At 35.4% G+C, this 13,698-nt stretch overlaps 1 protein-coding gene and 1 pseudogene across 4 annotated transcripts; one reads left to right on the top strand and one right to left on the bottom strand.

Annotated features, from left to right (window-relative positions):
- The first annotated feature begins 282 nt into the window (after nt 1–282).
- On the top strand, nt 283–5,530 carry LOC114724312 (GDSL esterase/lipase At5g45960-like; annotated as a pseudogene).
- LOC114724313 (D-aminoacyl-tRNA deacylase) lies at nt 5,465–10,178 on the bottom strand. 4 transcript variants are annotated; one of them, XR_003738303.1, is made up of 9 exons: nt 10,037–10,178; nt 9,851–9,942; nt 9,694–9,760; nt 9,569–9,599; nt 9,322–9,462; nt 8,692–8,717; nt 8,535–8,590; nt 8,370–8,455; nt 5,465–5,533 (listed from the first exon to the last, which is right to left on the bottom strand). XR_003738303.1 is itself a non-coding variant. In XM_028910643.1 (8 exons), the coding sequence occupies exons 1-8, from the start codon at nt 10,076–10,078 to the stop codon at nt 8,428–8,430; spliced, it is 483 nt and encodes a 160-aa protein (XP_028766476.1). In that variant the 5' UTR covers nt 10,079–10,178; the 3' UTR covers nt 8,021–8,427. The 4 variants fall into 4 exon arrangements, 1 of the variants encoding a protein (XP_028766476.1); XR_003738302.1 differs by lacking the exon at nt 5,465–5,533 and adding an exon at nt 7,707–7,982; XR_003738301.1 differs by lacking the exon at nt 5,465–5,533 and adding an exon at nt 8,021–8,249.
- Nucleotides 10,179–13,698: the final 3,520 nt, after the last annotated feature.

Here is a 13,698-nt window from a genome sequence, read left to right as displayed (position 1 = left end):
TGATTAAGGTGGGAAAGCAGTGGAAATACCAAGCCCAAACAACAAAGAGATGCAGAGACGATGGCAGAAGCCACACTAAAGTCGATATTTTATTGTGATATTAATGTGCAACACTTCACTTGAGATGAATAAAGTCCACAGTGCATTCATAAGACTCATATGGCAATAACAAGCCACACACACACACACAGAGACACATATAAAGATGCTAAGCCCAGAAAAATTGGGTAGCAACATAGCTGTTTAGCAGTTCCTGAGGAAAACATAATGAGAGAAAAAAACATGAGAACCTATGAAGATACGCATGTTTCGGTTTCTCTTCCTATGAAATGTTTCATTGCTTGTCTGCAACTATGTTTGGTGACAAAATCAGTTGGGTCTTCTTCTTCAAGCAAAAATGTGTCAGGCTTAGCTCTTTACGTATTTGGGGATTCCACAGTAGACCCAGGAAACAACAACAAAATCAACACTCCTTTAAAGAGCAATTTCGCTCCTTACGGAAGAGATCTACCCAACCATGTTCCCTCTGGAAGATTCACCAACGGCAAGCTCGCCACTGATTATATTGGTATGCAAGTTTTCATTACATTACCATTTTTTCTCTCTTTCTCGTTCTCTCACTTTCTGTGTGTGTGTGTGTGTGTATGAGAGAGAGAGAGATACATGGCACTACTGACTAATTGAATTCAAGGAATGTCTGAAATGAGAGTGAATCTCTCTCTATGTGATATTACCTTTTCTCTGCAAGATTCAAACTGAAGATCTTATTTGATTCTTTAGCAAGTTCTTTTTAGTTACTGAACCTATGGTGGTTGGTACTGTCTCATTATATATATATATATATATAGAGAGAGAGAGAGAGAGAGAGAGAGAGTGATTGTGTCTGAGAGTGTGAGCTAAATTATGTTGTCTATGTGAGTTGTCTGGTTTGGGATTTAGGTTGATGTAATTGGGATGTGTGTTGTTTGTGCAGCTTCTTATGCAGGTATGAAGAAAAGAGTTTATGCCACCTTACTTGGAGTCTAGGCTTGACATGGAGGAGCTTATGAGTGGAGTTAGTTTTGCTTCTGCTGGTTCTGGCTTCGACCCTCTCACACCAGCTCTCTCTGTATATTTCCCTCTCTCTCTCTCTCTCTCTCTTTCTCTCTCCTCCTGACATCTTTGAAACATTTATCGTACGTAGTCCAACGAAATGAGTTTGTGCTCCATTTGAAGTAAATTCGCCACTGTACAATGAACTCCCTCATTGTATGTACAGAAACAAGTTTCAAATAAGCCACTAAACCTTCTATCCTAAATATCCTAAATATAAGAGTTACATCATTAATTTGTAGATATTAAAAAATTAATTAGATTGGTTATTTATGACAAAAAATAAATGTAGTTTCCTTAAGTACTTATTTTAATCATTTATATTGGAAATTGGAAAATCCCCCTTAATATGACCAATTTAGAACAAAATCATAAATTTAAAGGACACAGTGGGTTGAGGCATTATATTTGCAATCAAAACAACCTCTTATACTAATTTTTGTCTTTAAGATGAGAGAGAGAGAGATACTAATTATCTTTCATAGTACTTGGCAATACCAGTGAATATTAGGCTAGTTAATTAGGCATTATTAATGGATGATTTATAAGTAAATTTGTAAAAGTTCTTTGAGCTATGAAGCGTTCTATATCCCTAATAAGCACTGGACTCACTTGAACCCGCATGAAAGGGATGACATGTGCAAGTAACTTTGTTTTCTGGTTAATTATTTCAGAATGTAATCCCAATACCAAAGCAGCTGCAATATTTCAGAGAGTACAAAAAGAGATTAGAGAGTGCGGTTGGGAGAGAAAGAACAGAAACTCACATTCAGAAGTCAGCATTTCTGGTCAGTGCAGCAACAAATGACTTCGTCGTTAATTATTTTTTGGTCCCATTTCGAAGCCAAAACTTCAGTGTCTTCACCTACCAGCAATTCTTGGTTCAACAAATCAAAAGCCTCCTACAGGTTTGTTCAACACACCCCCATGCGTGTGCGTGTCATATTCATATACATACGCATACACGTAAACATGTTATGAAGACAAGTTCAAAGAGAGTAGCGAAAGACTAACATATTAGGTGAAAAAGTTTCTTAACTTATAAATATCACACTGCACTTGTGGCGCTTCTCTTAATATGAAGCTCATAAAAATGGACCCCCTTTTGAGGGCCAACGTTTCTGATAGCCCACACTATAGCACTTAGTCTATAAACACAAGTTTAAAAAAGAGTCCGATCGCAAAATACTAACTGCACATCATACTTTTGAATTTATGATCACTAAGTTATATTATCTCTGGTTCTAAATATAAGAGTTTGTTGACTAATTTAAGTAGATTAAAAAATAAGTTAAGTTAGTTATTTATAATAAATATGTATGTTTTTTTTAAATATCTTCATTAATCAAGTGTATTAGCTAGAACTAATATTATTAGAAAGACTATCTTGAAAAAGAAATGAATAAAGATAAAAGACAAAATAAATTAGGGTTTTATATTTTGAATCAAAACAAAAATAAAATAAAATTTTATATTAAAAATCAGAAGAGGTAGTATCATATGATTGAAGAAGTTTCTTTCAAAGTGGCAGAGGAAACTGGCAAGGAGCGGGAAAAAGAGAAAAAGATGTAATAAGATTCATGTGTGAGAGAGAGGGGTCATGTGAAGCCTCTGTGGTACGAGTTTACCTAAAAAGAATCGAACTCTTGTGATATGTAACTTGGATGTTTCCTTTTGACTTCACTGTACATTTAATCCTTCTAATTAATTTTGAATTCAGTGTTAATAATTAAAAAAATTTATAATTAATTCTTTGTGGTCTAAATAATTATTATTTTAGTCATTATAATTTGTTATATTTTTTTTCACATTTATCATGTGTGTAAGTTAATTTTATTTCGTGATGTCAATTTTACTATCATGAACCACATTAATTAAAAGTACTTAAAAATCATACATGATAAGTTATATAAACATGTGTAATAAATATTCAAAACCAAATTAATAATGACGAAATAGAAAAGACCATAAATATCAAGGATTTAATTATAAAATTTTAAATTACAGAGAAAAAGATAACAAAATAAACCGAATCATAATAATAAAAACCAAATCAAGGTATTGTAATTCTTTCGAAGGAAAACATATTATATAATGCTTCTCATATATAACCATAATGAATGCTAACAAGATTATTTGAGACACCAAGTAGGCCACAATATAGGAAGGGGACTACATAATACATACATATATATGTATATGTATATGTATATGTATTGTTATTTTCGGTATGGACTGTAAAGTAAGGCCACTGGAAGACCCTACCACACCCACCCATTAATGTTGGCAGTTTGCTTTCCTTAGTTCACACATACACAAATGTCAGGATATTTTTTCAGTGCCAAAAAAAAATCAGGATATTTCTGCCTCATGGCTCCCACATCATAAGTATTGTAACTTAATTTACAGGGAAAATTGTGAAAAAGTACTGCCTAAGGTTGGCTAATAGTTGTTTAAGGACTCTTGTGCAATTTATCTTTAGTTGGTGGAACTTTTCTTCAACTGTGTCCAACTATTTTTTACTATATATACACACACATATATGCACAGAGCTGAAAATATGTTGTAACTTTGCCAAGAAATATCGAGCTTGCACCGATTGAAGATGATTTGCAACCACGGACACGGTTTCTAAAATACCTTTGGACAAATTATTTTCCAATAAGTAATGTTTCAGCAATTTTTTCTTTTTTTTTTTAAATTTTAATCCCTCTACAAACATACAAAACTACTTAGTGAACTCCCTTCGATTAGTTAACCCGCTTAAATTCTTAACATAGAATTAGATATCTAACTTATATAAATTAAAAAAATTAGTTAAGTTAAATAATTGTATGTATTGCATGAAATTTCAAGATAAATAGTACTACTTACAGCCTTAATATAAGAAATAGTTGAAAATTAGATTTAATCCTAAATATAAGATATTAATCCATTGTCTCTCAAATTTATAATGTTTTTCTAAAATATTTTTACTGATTATAAAGGGTTTCTACTAAAGGATAATGCCTATGTACATGATTAAAAATAATAGTTTAGGAAAGTTAGCACACATTTGTTACAATTAACTAACTAAATTAATTTTCTTAATATCCTCAAATTAGTTATCTAGCTCTTATATTAAGAACCGGAAGTAGTAGTAGCATTATAATTAATAAACATGAGGATCTGTTTTCTATATTTTGCATTTAGTGATAATGATGATATAATGCAGGATTTGTTGGGAGAGGGAGCTAGAGAAATTGCAGTGGTAGGGCTTCCTCCAATGGGATGCTTACCAATTATGATGACTCTGAACAGCTTTGGTGGCGAAAGAAGCTGCATCGATAAGTATTCCTTAATTGCAAGAAATTACAACCAAATGCTCCAACGTGAATTGCAACTAATGCAACAACGTTTTTCCAATTCTGGTGCTCATTTCTACTACGTTGACATTTATGGCCCTTTGGCTGATATGATCCAAGCTCCTCATAAATATGGTTAGTACTCCATTGGCTCTTTGCTTTTTCACATTATTGTGTGCGGTGCATATTACTCCATCAATTCCTAAACTATTGTCATAAAATGTATAGGCTAAATGATCCATATAAATTAAAACAATTAGTTAAGTTGATTATTTATAAATATATATATGGATTTTTCTAAATTAACCCTTTCTGAAAACTACCTTTATTGAGTATGATATCTGCAATCAGTAGAGTTAATTTAGCGAAAAATAAAATGTGAAACATAAAGGAGACTGAAACTCAAAACTTATTTGGATTAACATTTGTAAAAGTAACTTTTATTTTAATTACATTTTACAAACCAAATTTAGGATAAAAGTCAATTAGAATAGTGTTGCAACCCCAAAAGGTCCAACAAATTGCCTTTTAGATGTAATGTGGATTTTAGAAAAGAAATTATTTGGCTCCAATGCCAATCCAAACATCATTTTTAGAATCAAATTGGCCTTTGGAATTACAAAAGACAATCCAAATAAACATTCACATTTAGGACCAAAACAAACATCTTAATTAACTCCTACATTTATGACTGACAAGTATATTAATTTATTTACAAATATTTAAATTATGAATAATTTAATTCATTTCTCAAATTCTGTTTACAACACCACTAGCCAACACAAATATGGTTTTATAAACATGTCATTGATTTTGTGTTTTTGCTGGGGAACATGAACAGGTTTTGATGAGGTAAATAATGGGTGTTGTGGGAGTGGTTACGTTGAGACATCATTTTTGTGTAACGACAAATTGCCGGTGTGTTCTGATGCTTCAAAGTACGTGTTCTGGGATTCTATACACCCCACAGATAAGGCCTATCACTACATCTTCTTGGCTGCCCAATCCACCGTTGATTTCATCCTCCAACGCCTCCAACAACGACATTAACTTCCATTTCTTTCCCCTTCTGTTCTTGTTGCTTAATATTATATGGCCTGTAATTATTGGGTCATATCCTCATGGAAGTGGTTTGACTGTAATATATAAAGATTATAAGGAAAATATGTACTTTCTATTGACAGAATAAAAGAATTTGCATTTCCCCAGTTGAGTTGAGTAAGTTTACACCGTTGTCAAGGATCTGTTTCGCCATACATAGGAATTTTAGTGCAAAAACCGTACATGATTGATGAGGAATTGGAGTATTGTGAAGGAAAAAAAAAGAGAAAAAAGGGAAGAGAAGAGGCACTTCCGCTATATAAAATTACTTGGATTATTAACATTAGGGGGCGTTTGGCAATTGTAAGAAGTGCTTTTTAAAAAATACTTTTTCGCAAATCAAGATAAACTCTTTCATATATTTACTCTATATACTGTAAAATTACTTCCCAAACCATGATTTGATTTCCATCCAAACATCCTCTAATTCTCCTAGGAGAATTACAATGAGATTTCAGGAAAAGAAAATAGTTATTAAATAGTTCCAATAATAACTTAAACAGTCAGTAATAACAAATTTTAAAATAAGAAATGATAATTTTTAGGACTTATTTTGTAATTTGTAATTGTTTTTCTTTCTTGGAATCTCATTGTAATTCTCCCTACAATTAAACTCAGTAATAGTTTTATGGTTTAAGAGAATTATTTTTTATTAAAATACGACGCTGTCTCTAATAAGATGAAAATTTGACATTCAATAGATACCAAGGAAAGTAGCTAATGCTAGACTGCTAGTTCAAACCTAAAATGTTTTTCTTCCTTCCAATTCTGCCTTTAATTGAATTTAATGATTCCCATGAAAAAATCTCTTCCTTTCATGATGGTTTAATCATTTGTTAGGGGCATATTAAGGAAACAATAAACATTTATTAATTCTTCCTAAAAATTCATAAACGGTCTTATAATTAGGGGCACTCTAGCCTTCAAAACTGGATCTTACAATTAGAGACAGGGGAAGTATAATCTAAACATAACACAATCACGCACGCACATAATTAACCTCAGTAGCTTTAAGACAGGAAAGAAAAGGGCTCGCACACGTCCCATGTTCAATGATAATCTGATTCTGTAAGTGGAAGCAAACGCTGAGGAGGTAGAGGTGGTGTTGTACTCTGGTGATGCGTTTGGACATAAACTCAGTGATTTGGGGGGGAAAAAAAAAGACTCTTGATTTATTTCTCTCAAAATGTAGATACGAAGGTTGAAAGGCGGATAATATGCGAGCAAAGTGGGTTCAGACAGCTAGATGAATTGGGAAAGTACTTGAACTTGGGTGCAATGCTCTGCAACACCAGGTCGTCAAGGCAGAAACAGAGAGGGTGGAAAACTAATTGTCTTTCATTCGTTGTCACGACCAGAGGATGCAATACTTGAGTATATTGGGAGCTTGAGGATAGAAAGAGACTATAGATGAATGGCTGGACAGAAGAAAGCTGATTTTGATTAGCTAGATTAAACCAAAGGATCATTTGGGTTAAGGTGACTGCAAATGGAGCCACACAATTGAAGGGTGGCCATGCCTATTGCAACACTGATTAGTGGGGCCAAGGTGAATGGCTTATTGGTTTTCCACAGGACCTGGGCATTTGTAACAGTCACTCTGCAGAACTAATGGGCTGTGTTGGATTAAACAGGTGCAAGAAGATTTGAATTTAGCTACGGCAATGGGGATCCAAGTAGTAAGGTACTACAAATAGTAGAGAAATTGAGTCTCTACGAAGCTGGCAGAGACTGAGACTTGCGGCTTACCTTTAGGCATATCCATAAAGAGGCTAATGAGTGTACTAACTGGTGAGCCAAATGGGGAATCAAGCAAGATATTGGGCACTATACATGAACTACACCTCCTAAGGACCTTCATCAGCTACTATAGGAGGATAATGCGGGCATAGAGAGACCACGCAAAGTACTTATTTTATATTTTTCTTTCAAGACTTAGGCCCTCTTTGCCACCAAAAAAAAGGGGGGGGGGGAATGGAAATTCCCGCATAGCCATAGGTGCAGTTGTTTGCATCTGTATAAACATTGCACCCGCTGTCCATGTCAACGTTCAAGCTTTTCTAAGAGGATGTTTGGGGTAGGAGTATAGAAGCAACTCTTTTCTTTGGCATAAGAAATAAGATTATATGATTTGTATTCCTATTCCATAAGTAATTGCTTTTTTTAAATTTTTTTCCTTGAGAGATACACAATACTTTTCACCTACAAAATTACCTTTTCCAATTCTAATTTTCTTTCCATTCTATTACATTCTCTATAACCCAGACCACCTTAAAAATTTCACATTTATCCTGCAGCTAGCTTTTGTGAGGCCGTATGAAAAGGAGTGCTTTCTCTCATTTTTGGACTCAGTCCTGATGTTTGCCGAGGTTTGAAATATTACTGACGTACCAGAGAAACAGAGGTTACTCAGTATTTTGGGCAGCTTGGATGAAGGAACATCATCTAAAATAGGAACATAATAAGTCAAAAGGCAGTGATCAGGCTAAACCCTGGACTTATAATTATATATTTCCATGTAAAACGGGATAACAAATAAAAAGTTTGTCAATGATGATTTATCTATAGTTGAAGTTCTAATCAGAACTTCAACCAACGTATTGTTCTGTTGTTCAGGAATAACTAAAGGATACAGCTACAAGCAGATTTCTTAGCAGAGTCTTCGGATTTCTATGTGTGCACAATACAGCATCATTGGAAGACGACTCCATACTAATGCCAGAAGATGGTATAGCCAAAATCAGGAGAGCTACCAGGGAAAAGTAAGAAAGTAATGCTCTTCTTTGCAATCAGGAAGAAATATTAGCTTTTCAAGAAGGATCCAATTTCTACCTTCATAGTCCAAGGGTCAAATTCATGCCTTTTTCATCAAAGCAGGAGAACCAGTGCATCAAGATTCTGCTGCATCATTTGAATTCCTGAATGTAAAGTTATGTTAATGGAATCGCTATTTTTACAATCCCCAATGCAAACGTTTTTAACCAAGATTAAACTCACTTTGGAGCTTGTGAATCAAGCTGCATTGTAACTGGTCCATCATTAACCAAACTGACCTTCTCACCATCAAAAGTGCAAGGATAGTTAACTTGTAGCAATCAAACATTAAAATCCAGCACATGCATCATCACAAAGAAATTGAATAACATAAGCTCACCTTCATCATTGCTCCAAAAATTCCATCTGCAAGAATATGAAGCATCTTCAAGTCAGAATGTGACATAAAATTAAGTTTCAACAGATTTACAAGATGCATTCAAGGAAAGTGGCATACATAGATCACCAAGACTCCTTAAAGAGAATTAAATATACACAGAGAGACGCAAGTTTTCCAATGACCTAATGTAAATTGAATTACAGGACACAAAAACAACGTTGTCTAGTCATCATGAAAATCAGCAGACTCACCGTTTCAACGTAATTAGACAAGTGACAAGATGAATTATGTGTTTCCGTCTGTGGTTAATACTAGATCTAAAGACAATGGAAAAGGAACCACTTTTAAGTTAACTATAGCTCATTTGGTCATAAGCTATAAATGTGTTCGACCTTAGAGAAGATGCTCAGTATCAAATCCATGAATCATCACACTCAATATGCAACATTCACTAACGAAGTTTGTGCTTGCTGAACTCAACAAAGGTAAATGCTGAATGGCTATTTCTTTACCCCAAAAATAAAAAAACAAAAACAAACAAACAAACAAAATTAATGCCTCTCTCTTAACTTTATCATTTCTCACAAATAGATACCTTCGGCTGATAAATTAAATACGATTGAAGTTTACCTTTTACCGCATCATTGTTATAGGCATTCCTGAATCTATCAACCAAAGAAGCGTAAAAGGGCTTCGCTTTTTGAGGCGGCATTGCAACGTGAAAATCTGGCTTGTTGCCTTTCAGGAATCCATACAAGGTAAATTGACTCACTGTTACAAAACCAAAATTATTCGTTAAGTAAAACAACAACTTAAGTCCTTTCCACTTCCTTCCTCATTCATAATTAAGAAAACAGAACAAACATAATTCCGATACCTAATAAAACCTGATAACTCCTCTGCATTACCTGCAAGTTAAGAGAAGCCAAATTAGCCGAACAGCCAAAAGATTGAAAACAATATCCTCAATTGATACCTAAATTTGACAAGGAATTGAATTACACTTTGGTCCCATCCTTTGCCTGTACTTTCATTGGGGAACAATCTCATGTTCAAGACTTTACGACATCTGAAAATAGTAACAGGAAAATAAAAAAGTGACAACCGAAACCAGAAATTATACACTCAGCTTGAAAATCAAATAAAGGTAGAGCAGTACATGTAGTCGGCGTCGGCGTCGGAATCAGAATCGTGGAGGCCGACAAGGACGAGAAGGCCCGGTCCAATCTCAGACACAACGCGGCCTTCGACCTGAAAGAGTGCTACGATTCGCCGGTGATAAAGGATAAGAGAATAAGAGAGATAAGGTGAAGAAGCTTGACATTTTGGGTTGAAAGGAACTAACCTCGACGCTTGCAGAGGCCACGCGCTGAACGACGGCTCTCATTGCTGTGATTGGCTTCGGTTTCCCCTTGGTGACTGTAGCAGAAAAGCTTGTAGTTCTGTGCCTGGTGCGCGAATCCGTAGGGATGATGGCTGCTGAAGAAGAAGGCATATGGAGCGAGTACATTTTTATTATTCTTATTGTTATTGGACTTTTTCTCAAATCCTGTTGTTTTCAATTAAAAAAATATTGCCGTTGTTACGGAATGCGGGCTGCCAATCGGGAATTAAACTTTTTTTGGGGCCCCCTGGGCTCTAACGCATCCGCTCTTGTCGTTTAAGCGCGACAAAATTATTTATTTACGTTTGGAACACAGTAAAATTAATCCAAACGCCTCCTAATTTACACTCCGTCCTATCCTTTTTAGTTTTTAAACTGTGTTTCTCTTAAGTTGGGATAAATTTGAAAAAAAAATTAATTTAGTACAAATTTAATACTTTAACTATTATTTTTTAGTATGTAAAAATTAGTTAAAAATTCCTTATAATAAGGATTAGAAGGACTATATATCAATAAGATAGTTTACTGATTTATATTTTAACTTTCGGGGGAATAACATAAAAAGAAACTTGAAATATGATAAGGAAAATTTTTTAAAAATAAAATTTAAATTTTGCAAAATCCCAAAAGATTACCTAGCAAAATTTCAAATTAGTCATAATAATTGAATTGGAATTTTAAAATGAGAATATTTTTAAAAAATATTTATAAAATCTCAAAATCCCAAATCAAGAATTACTACAAACATGTGTTTTTATTTTCTTTTTAAATGTTATCACTTGCTATTAAAGTGTCTTGAACAAAACTGATTTAAAATTTTAAAATTCAAAAATATTTCTTTGTGATTCTTCCTTTTGAAATGCATGTTTGCTTTTTTTTTTTTAAGGAAAAAAAAAACCTCAAGCTACTCTCATCAGTCGGCTGACCGCTAGCAACCAATGTTAGAGCTTTGCTGAGTCGATGACTGCAACTCCGCCTATATTGTTTAGCCGGTCCCAAGCCCGGATAAAGGAGGAGGGTTGTGTTAGGCCCTCGACAGCCAACGTAAAAACCCGTCGAATCTCATGAACATGGATCAACAAAGTAATTATACTAATGCGAGGTGTCGTTGGCCAGAAGTGACGCGCTGTATGGCTCGAGTACAGTGAGAAATGAGCTAGAGCCGCTGCATCGTCGCCCGGATGTAGTGTTAAATGAGCAAGGGCTACCGCACTCTCTTGGACGGAGGCGGCTAAAGAAGTTAGTTCATGAGACTGAGATTAGATTTGGCACTTGGAATATTGGGACGTTGAATGAGAAATCTATGGAAGTAGCAGGAGTTATGAGGGACAGAAGAATTAATATCTTATGCCTCCAAGAAACCAAATGGACTGGAGAAGCTGCCAAAGAACTTGGAGAGTATAAACTTTGGTACACAGGAAAGGTGAGCGCAAGGAATGGGGTTGGTATCATCGTTGATGGGACATGAAAAAAGAATGTGGTAGAGGTTAAAAGGTTTGAGGACAGAATAATATCGTTAAGAGTAATTGTTGGGAAGGATACTATCAATATCATTAGTGCCTATGCACCTCAGGTTGGGGCAGAGACACATCTTAAAGATAAGTTTTGGGAAGATATTGAGGGTTTGGTTCAAAGCATACCACTTGAAGAAAAATTTTTTATCGGTGGGGACCTTAATGGACATGTTGGTAAGGAAGCAGGACAATTCAGCGGGGCCCATGGTGGTTTTGGTTTCGGGGAGCTTAATAGTGGAGGACAATCTATTCTCGATTTTTCTCTTGCATACGATCTTAAGATTGTCAACACTTGTTTTAAGAAGCGAGAGGAGCATTTAATCACGTACAAAAGTGGTGTCTCGAAATCACAGATTGATTTCTTTTTGGTTAAGAATCTGGACAGAAGATTGTGTACTAATTGCAAAGTGATTCCAAGAGAAGGGGTGACTACCCAACATAGAGTACTTATCCTTGATGTGCGTTTTAAGAGTACCAGGGAAAAGTACCATCAAGTGGCAAAACCCAGAATTAAGTGGTGGCAGTTAAAAGGAGAAAAGTAGGAGTTATTCAAAAGGACTCTTTTGAAGGAAGGGATTTGGGAGTTGCAGGGAAACGCAAACATGATGTGGGAAGAGATAGCTACGAGGGTTCGTTTGGTAGCTAAAGCAATTTTGAGAGAATCCAAAGGTCCTGGTCAAAGAGATAAGAAGACTTGGTGGTGGAATAAGAGTGTGCAGGAGAAAGTCAAACAGAAAAGAGATTGTTTTAAAGCCATACACTTGTGCAATAGTGTAGAAAACCGGGAAAAGTATCAATTGGCTAAAAAAGAGACAAAGAGAGCAGTGAGCGAAGCACGTACTAAAGCTTATGAAGGGTTTTATCAGGAGTTAGGAACAAAGACAGGAGAAAGAAATATTTACAAGATCGCGAAGCAAAAGGAGAGGAAAAAGAGAGATCTGGACCAAGTAAAGTGTATAAAGGATGAAGATGGTAAAGTGTTGGTTACTAATGGTGATATTAAGGACAGATAGGAGGCTTACTTTTACAAGTTGTTTAATGAGGGAAGCAATTAAGCGACTCAGGACTTGTAGGACTTGTTAATTAATGAAGATGATTGGAATTTGGCTTTCTACCGCAGGATACGTATCGGAGAGGTTAAGGCGGCTCTCAAGAAAATGGACAAGGGAAAAGTCGTTGGGCCTGATGGTATCCCTATTGAAGTTTGGAAATGTTTGGGCGAGGAGGGGGAGGTGTGGCTAACCAAGCTTTTTAATGAAATTCTACGCTCTAAAAATATGCCGGATGATTGGAGGAGAAGCATTTTAGTGCCTATTTACAAGAATAAAGGAGACATTCAAAACTGTGCAAGCTACAGAGGGATAAAACTTATGAGTCATACAATGAAGTTGTGGGAAAAAGTGATGGAATATAGGTTGAGGTTGGAAACTTCTATTTCGGAAAACCAATTTGGATTTATGCCAGGGAGATCTACTTCGGAAGCAATCTATTTACTAAGGGGGTTAATGGAAAGATATAGAAGTAAAAGAAGAGATTTACATATGGTTTTTATTGATTTGGAAAAGGCTTATGATCGTGTGCCAAGAGAAGTATTGTGGAAGGCTTTGGAAAAGAAAGGTGTACGGGTTGCTTATATCAAAGCCATACAAGATATGTATGAGGCGGTAACTACCAGTGTAAGGACGCCTGGAGGGGAGACAAAGGACTTCCCTATTAAGATTGGCCTACATCAGGGATCCTCTCTGAGTCCGTACTTGTTCAACATTATTCTGGATGTTCTAACTGAACCTATTCAAGAAAGAATCCCTAAGTCCATGCTCTTCGCGGATGATATTGTCCTTATGGCGGAATCAAAAGAAGAGATTAACACTAGTTTGGAGTTATGGAGAAGGACTTTGGAGTCGAAAGGTTTCCGTTTGAGCAGGAACAAAACAGAATATATGCATTGTGATTTTGGAGGGAGGCAAGGTAATGGGGATTTGGAGGTGAGGATGGGAGAACAAATTATTCCTCAAGTATCTAAGTTTAAATACTTAGGATCCACTATACAAGAGGATGGAGAAATTGATGGAGACATTTCTCATAGAATACAAGCTGGCTGGTTAAAGT

The sequence above is a fragment of the Neltuma alba genome, unplaced genomic scaffold, assembly GCF_004799145.2.
Source record: "Neltuma alba isolate B1F8T4 unplaced genomic scaffold, ASM479914v2 tig00012185_pilon, whole genome shotgun sequence".
Classification (NCBI taxonomy): domain Eukaryota; kingdom Viridiplantae; phylum Streptophyta; class Magnoliopsida; order Fabales; family Fabaceae; genus Neltuma; species Neltuma alba.
This window is presented reverse-complemented; position numbering and strand designations above follow the sequence as displayed.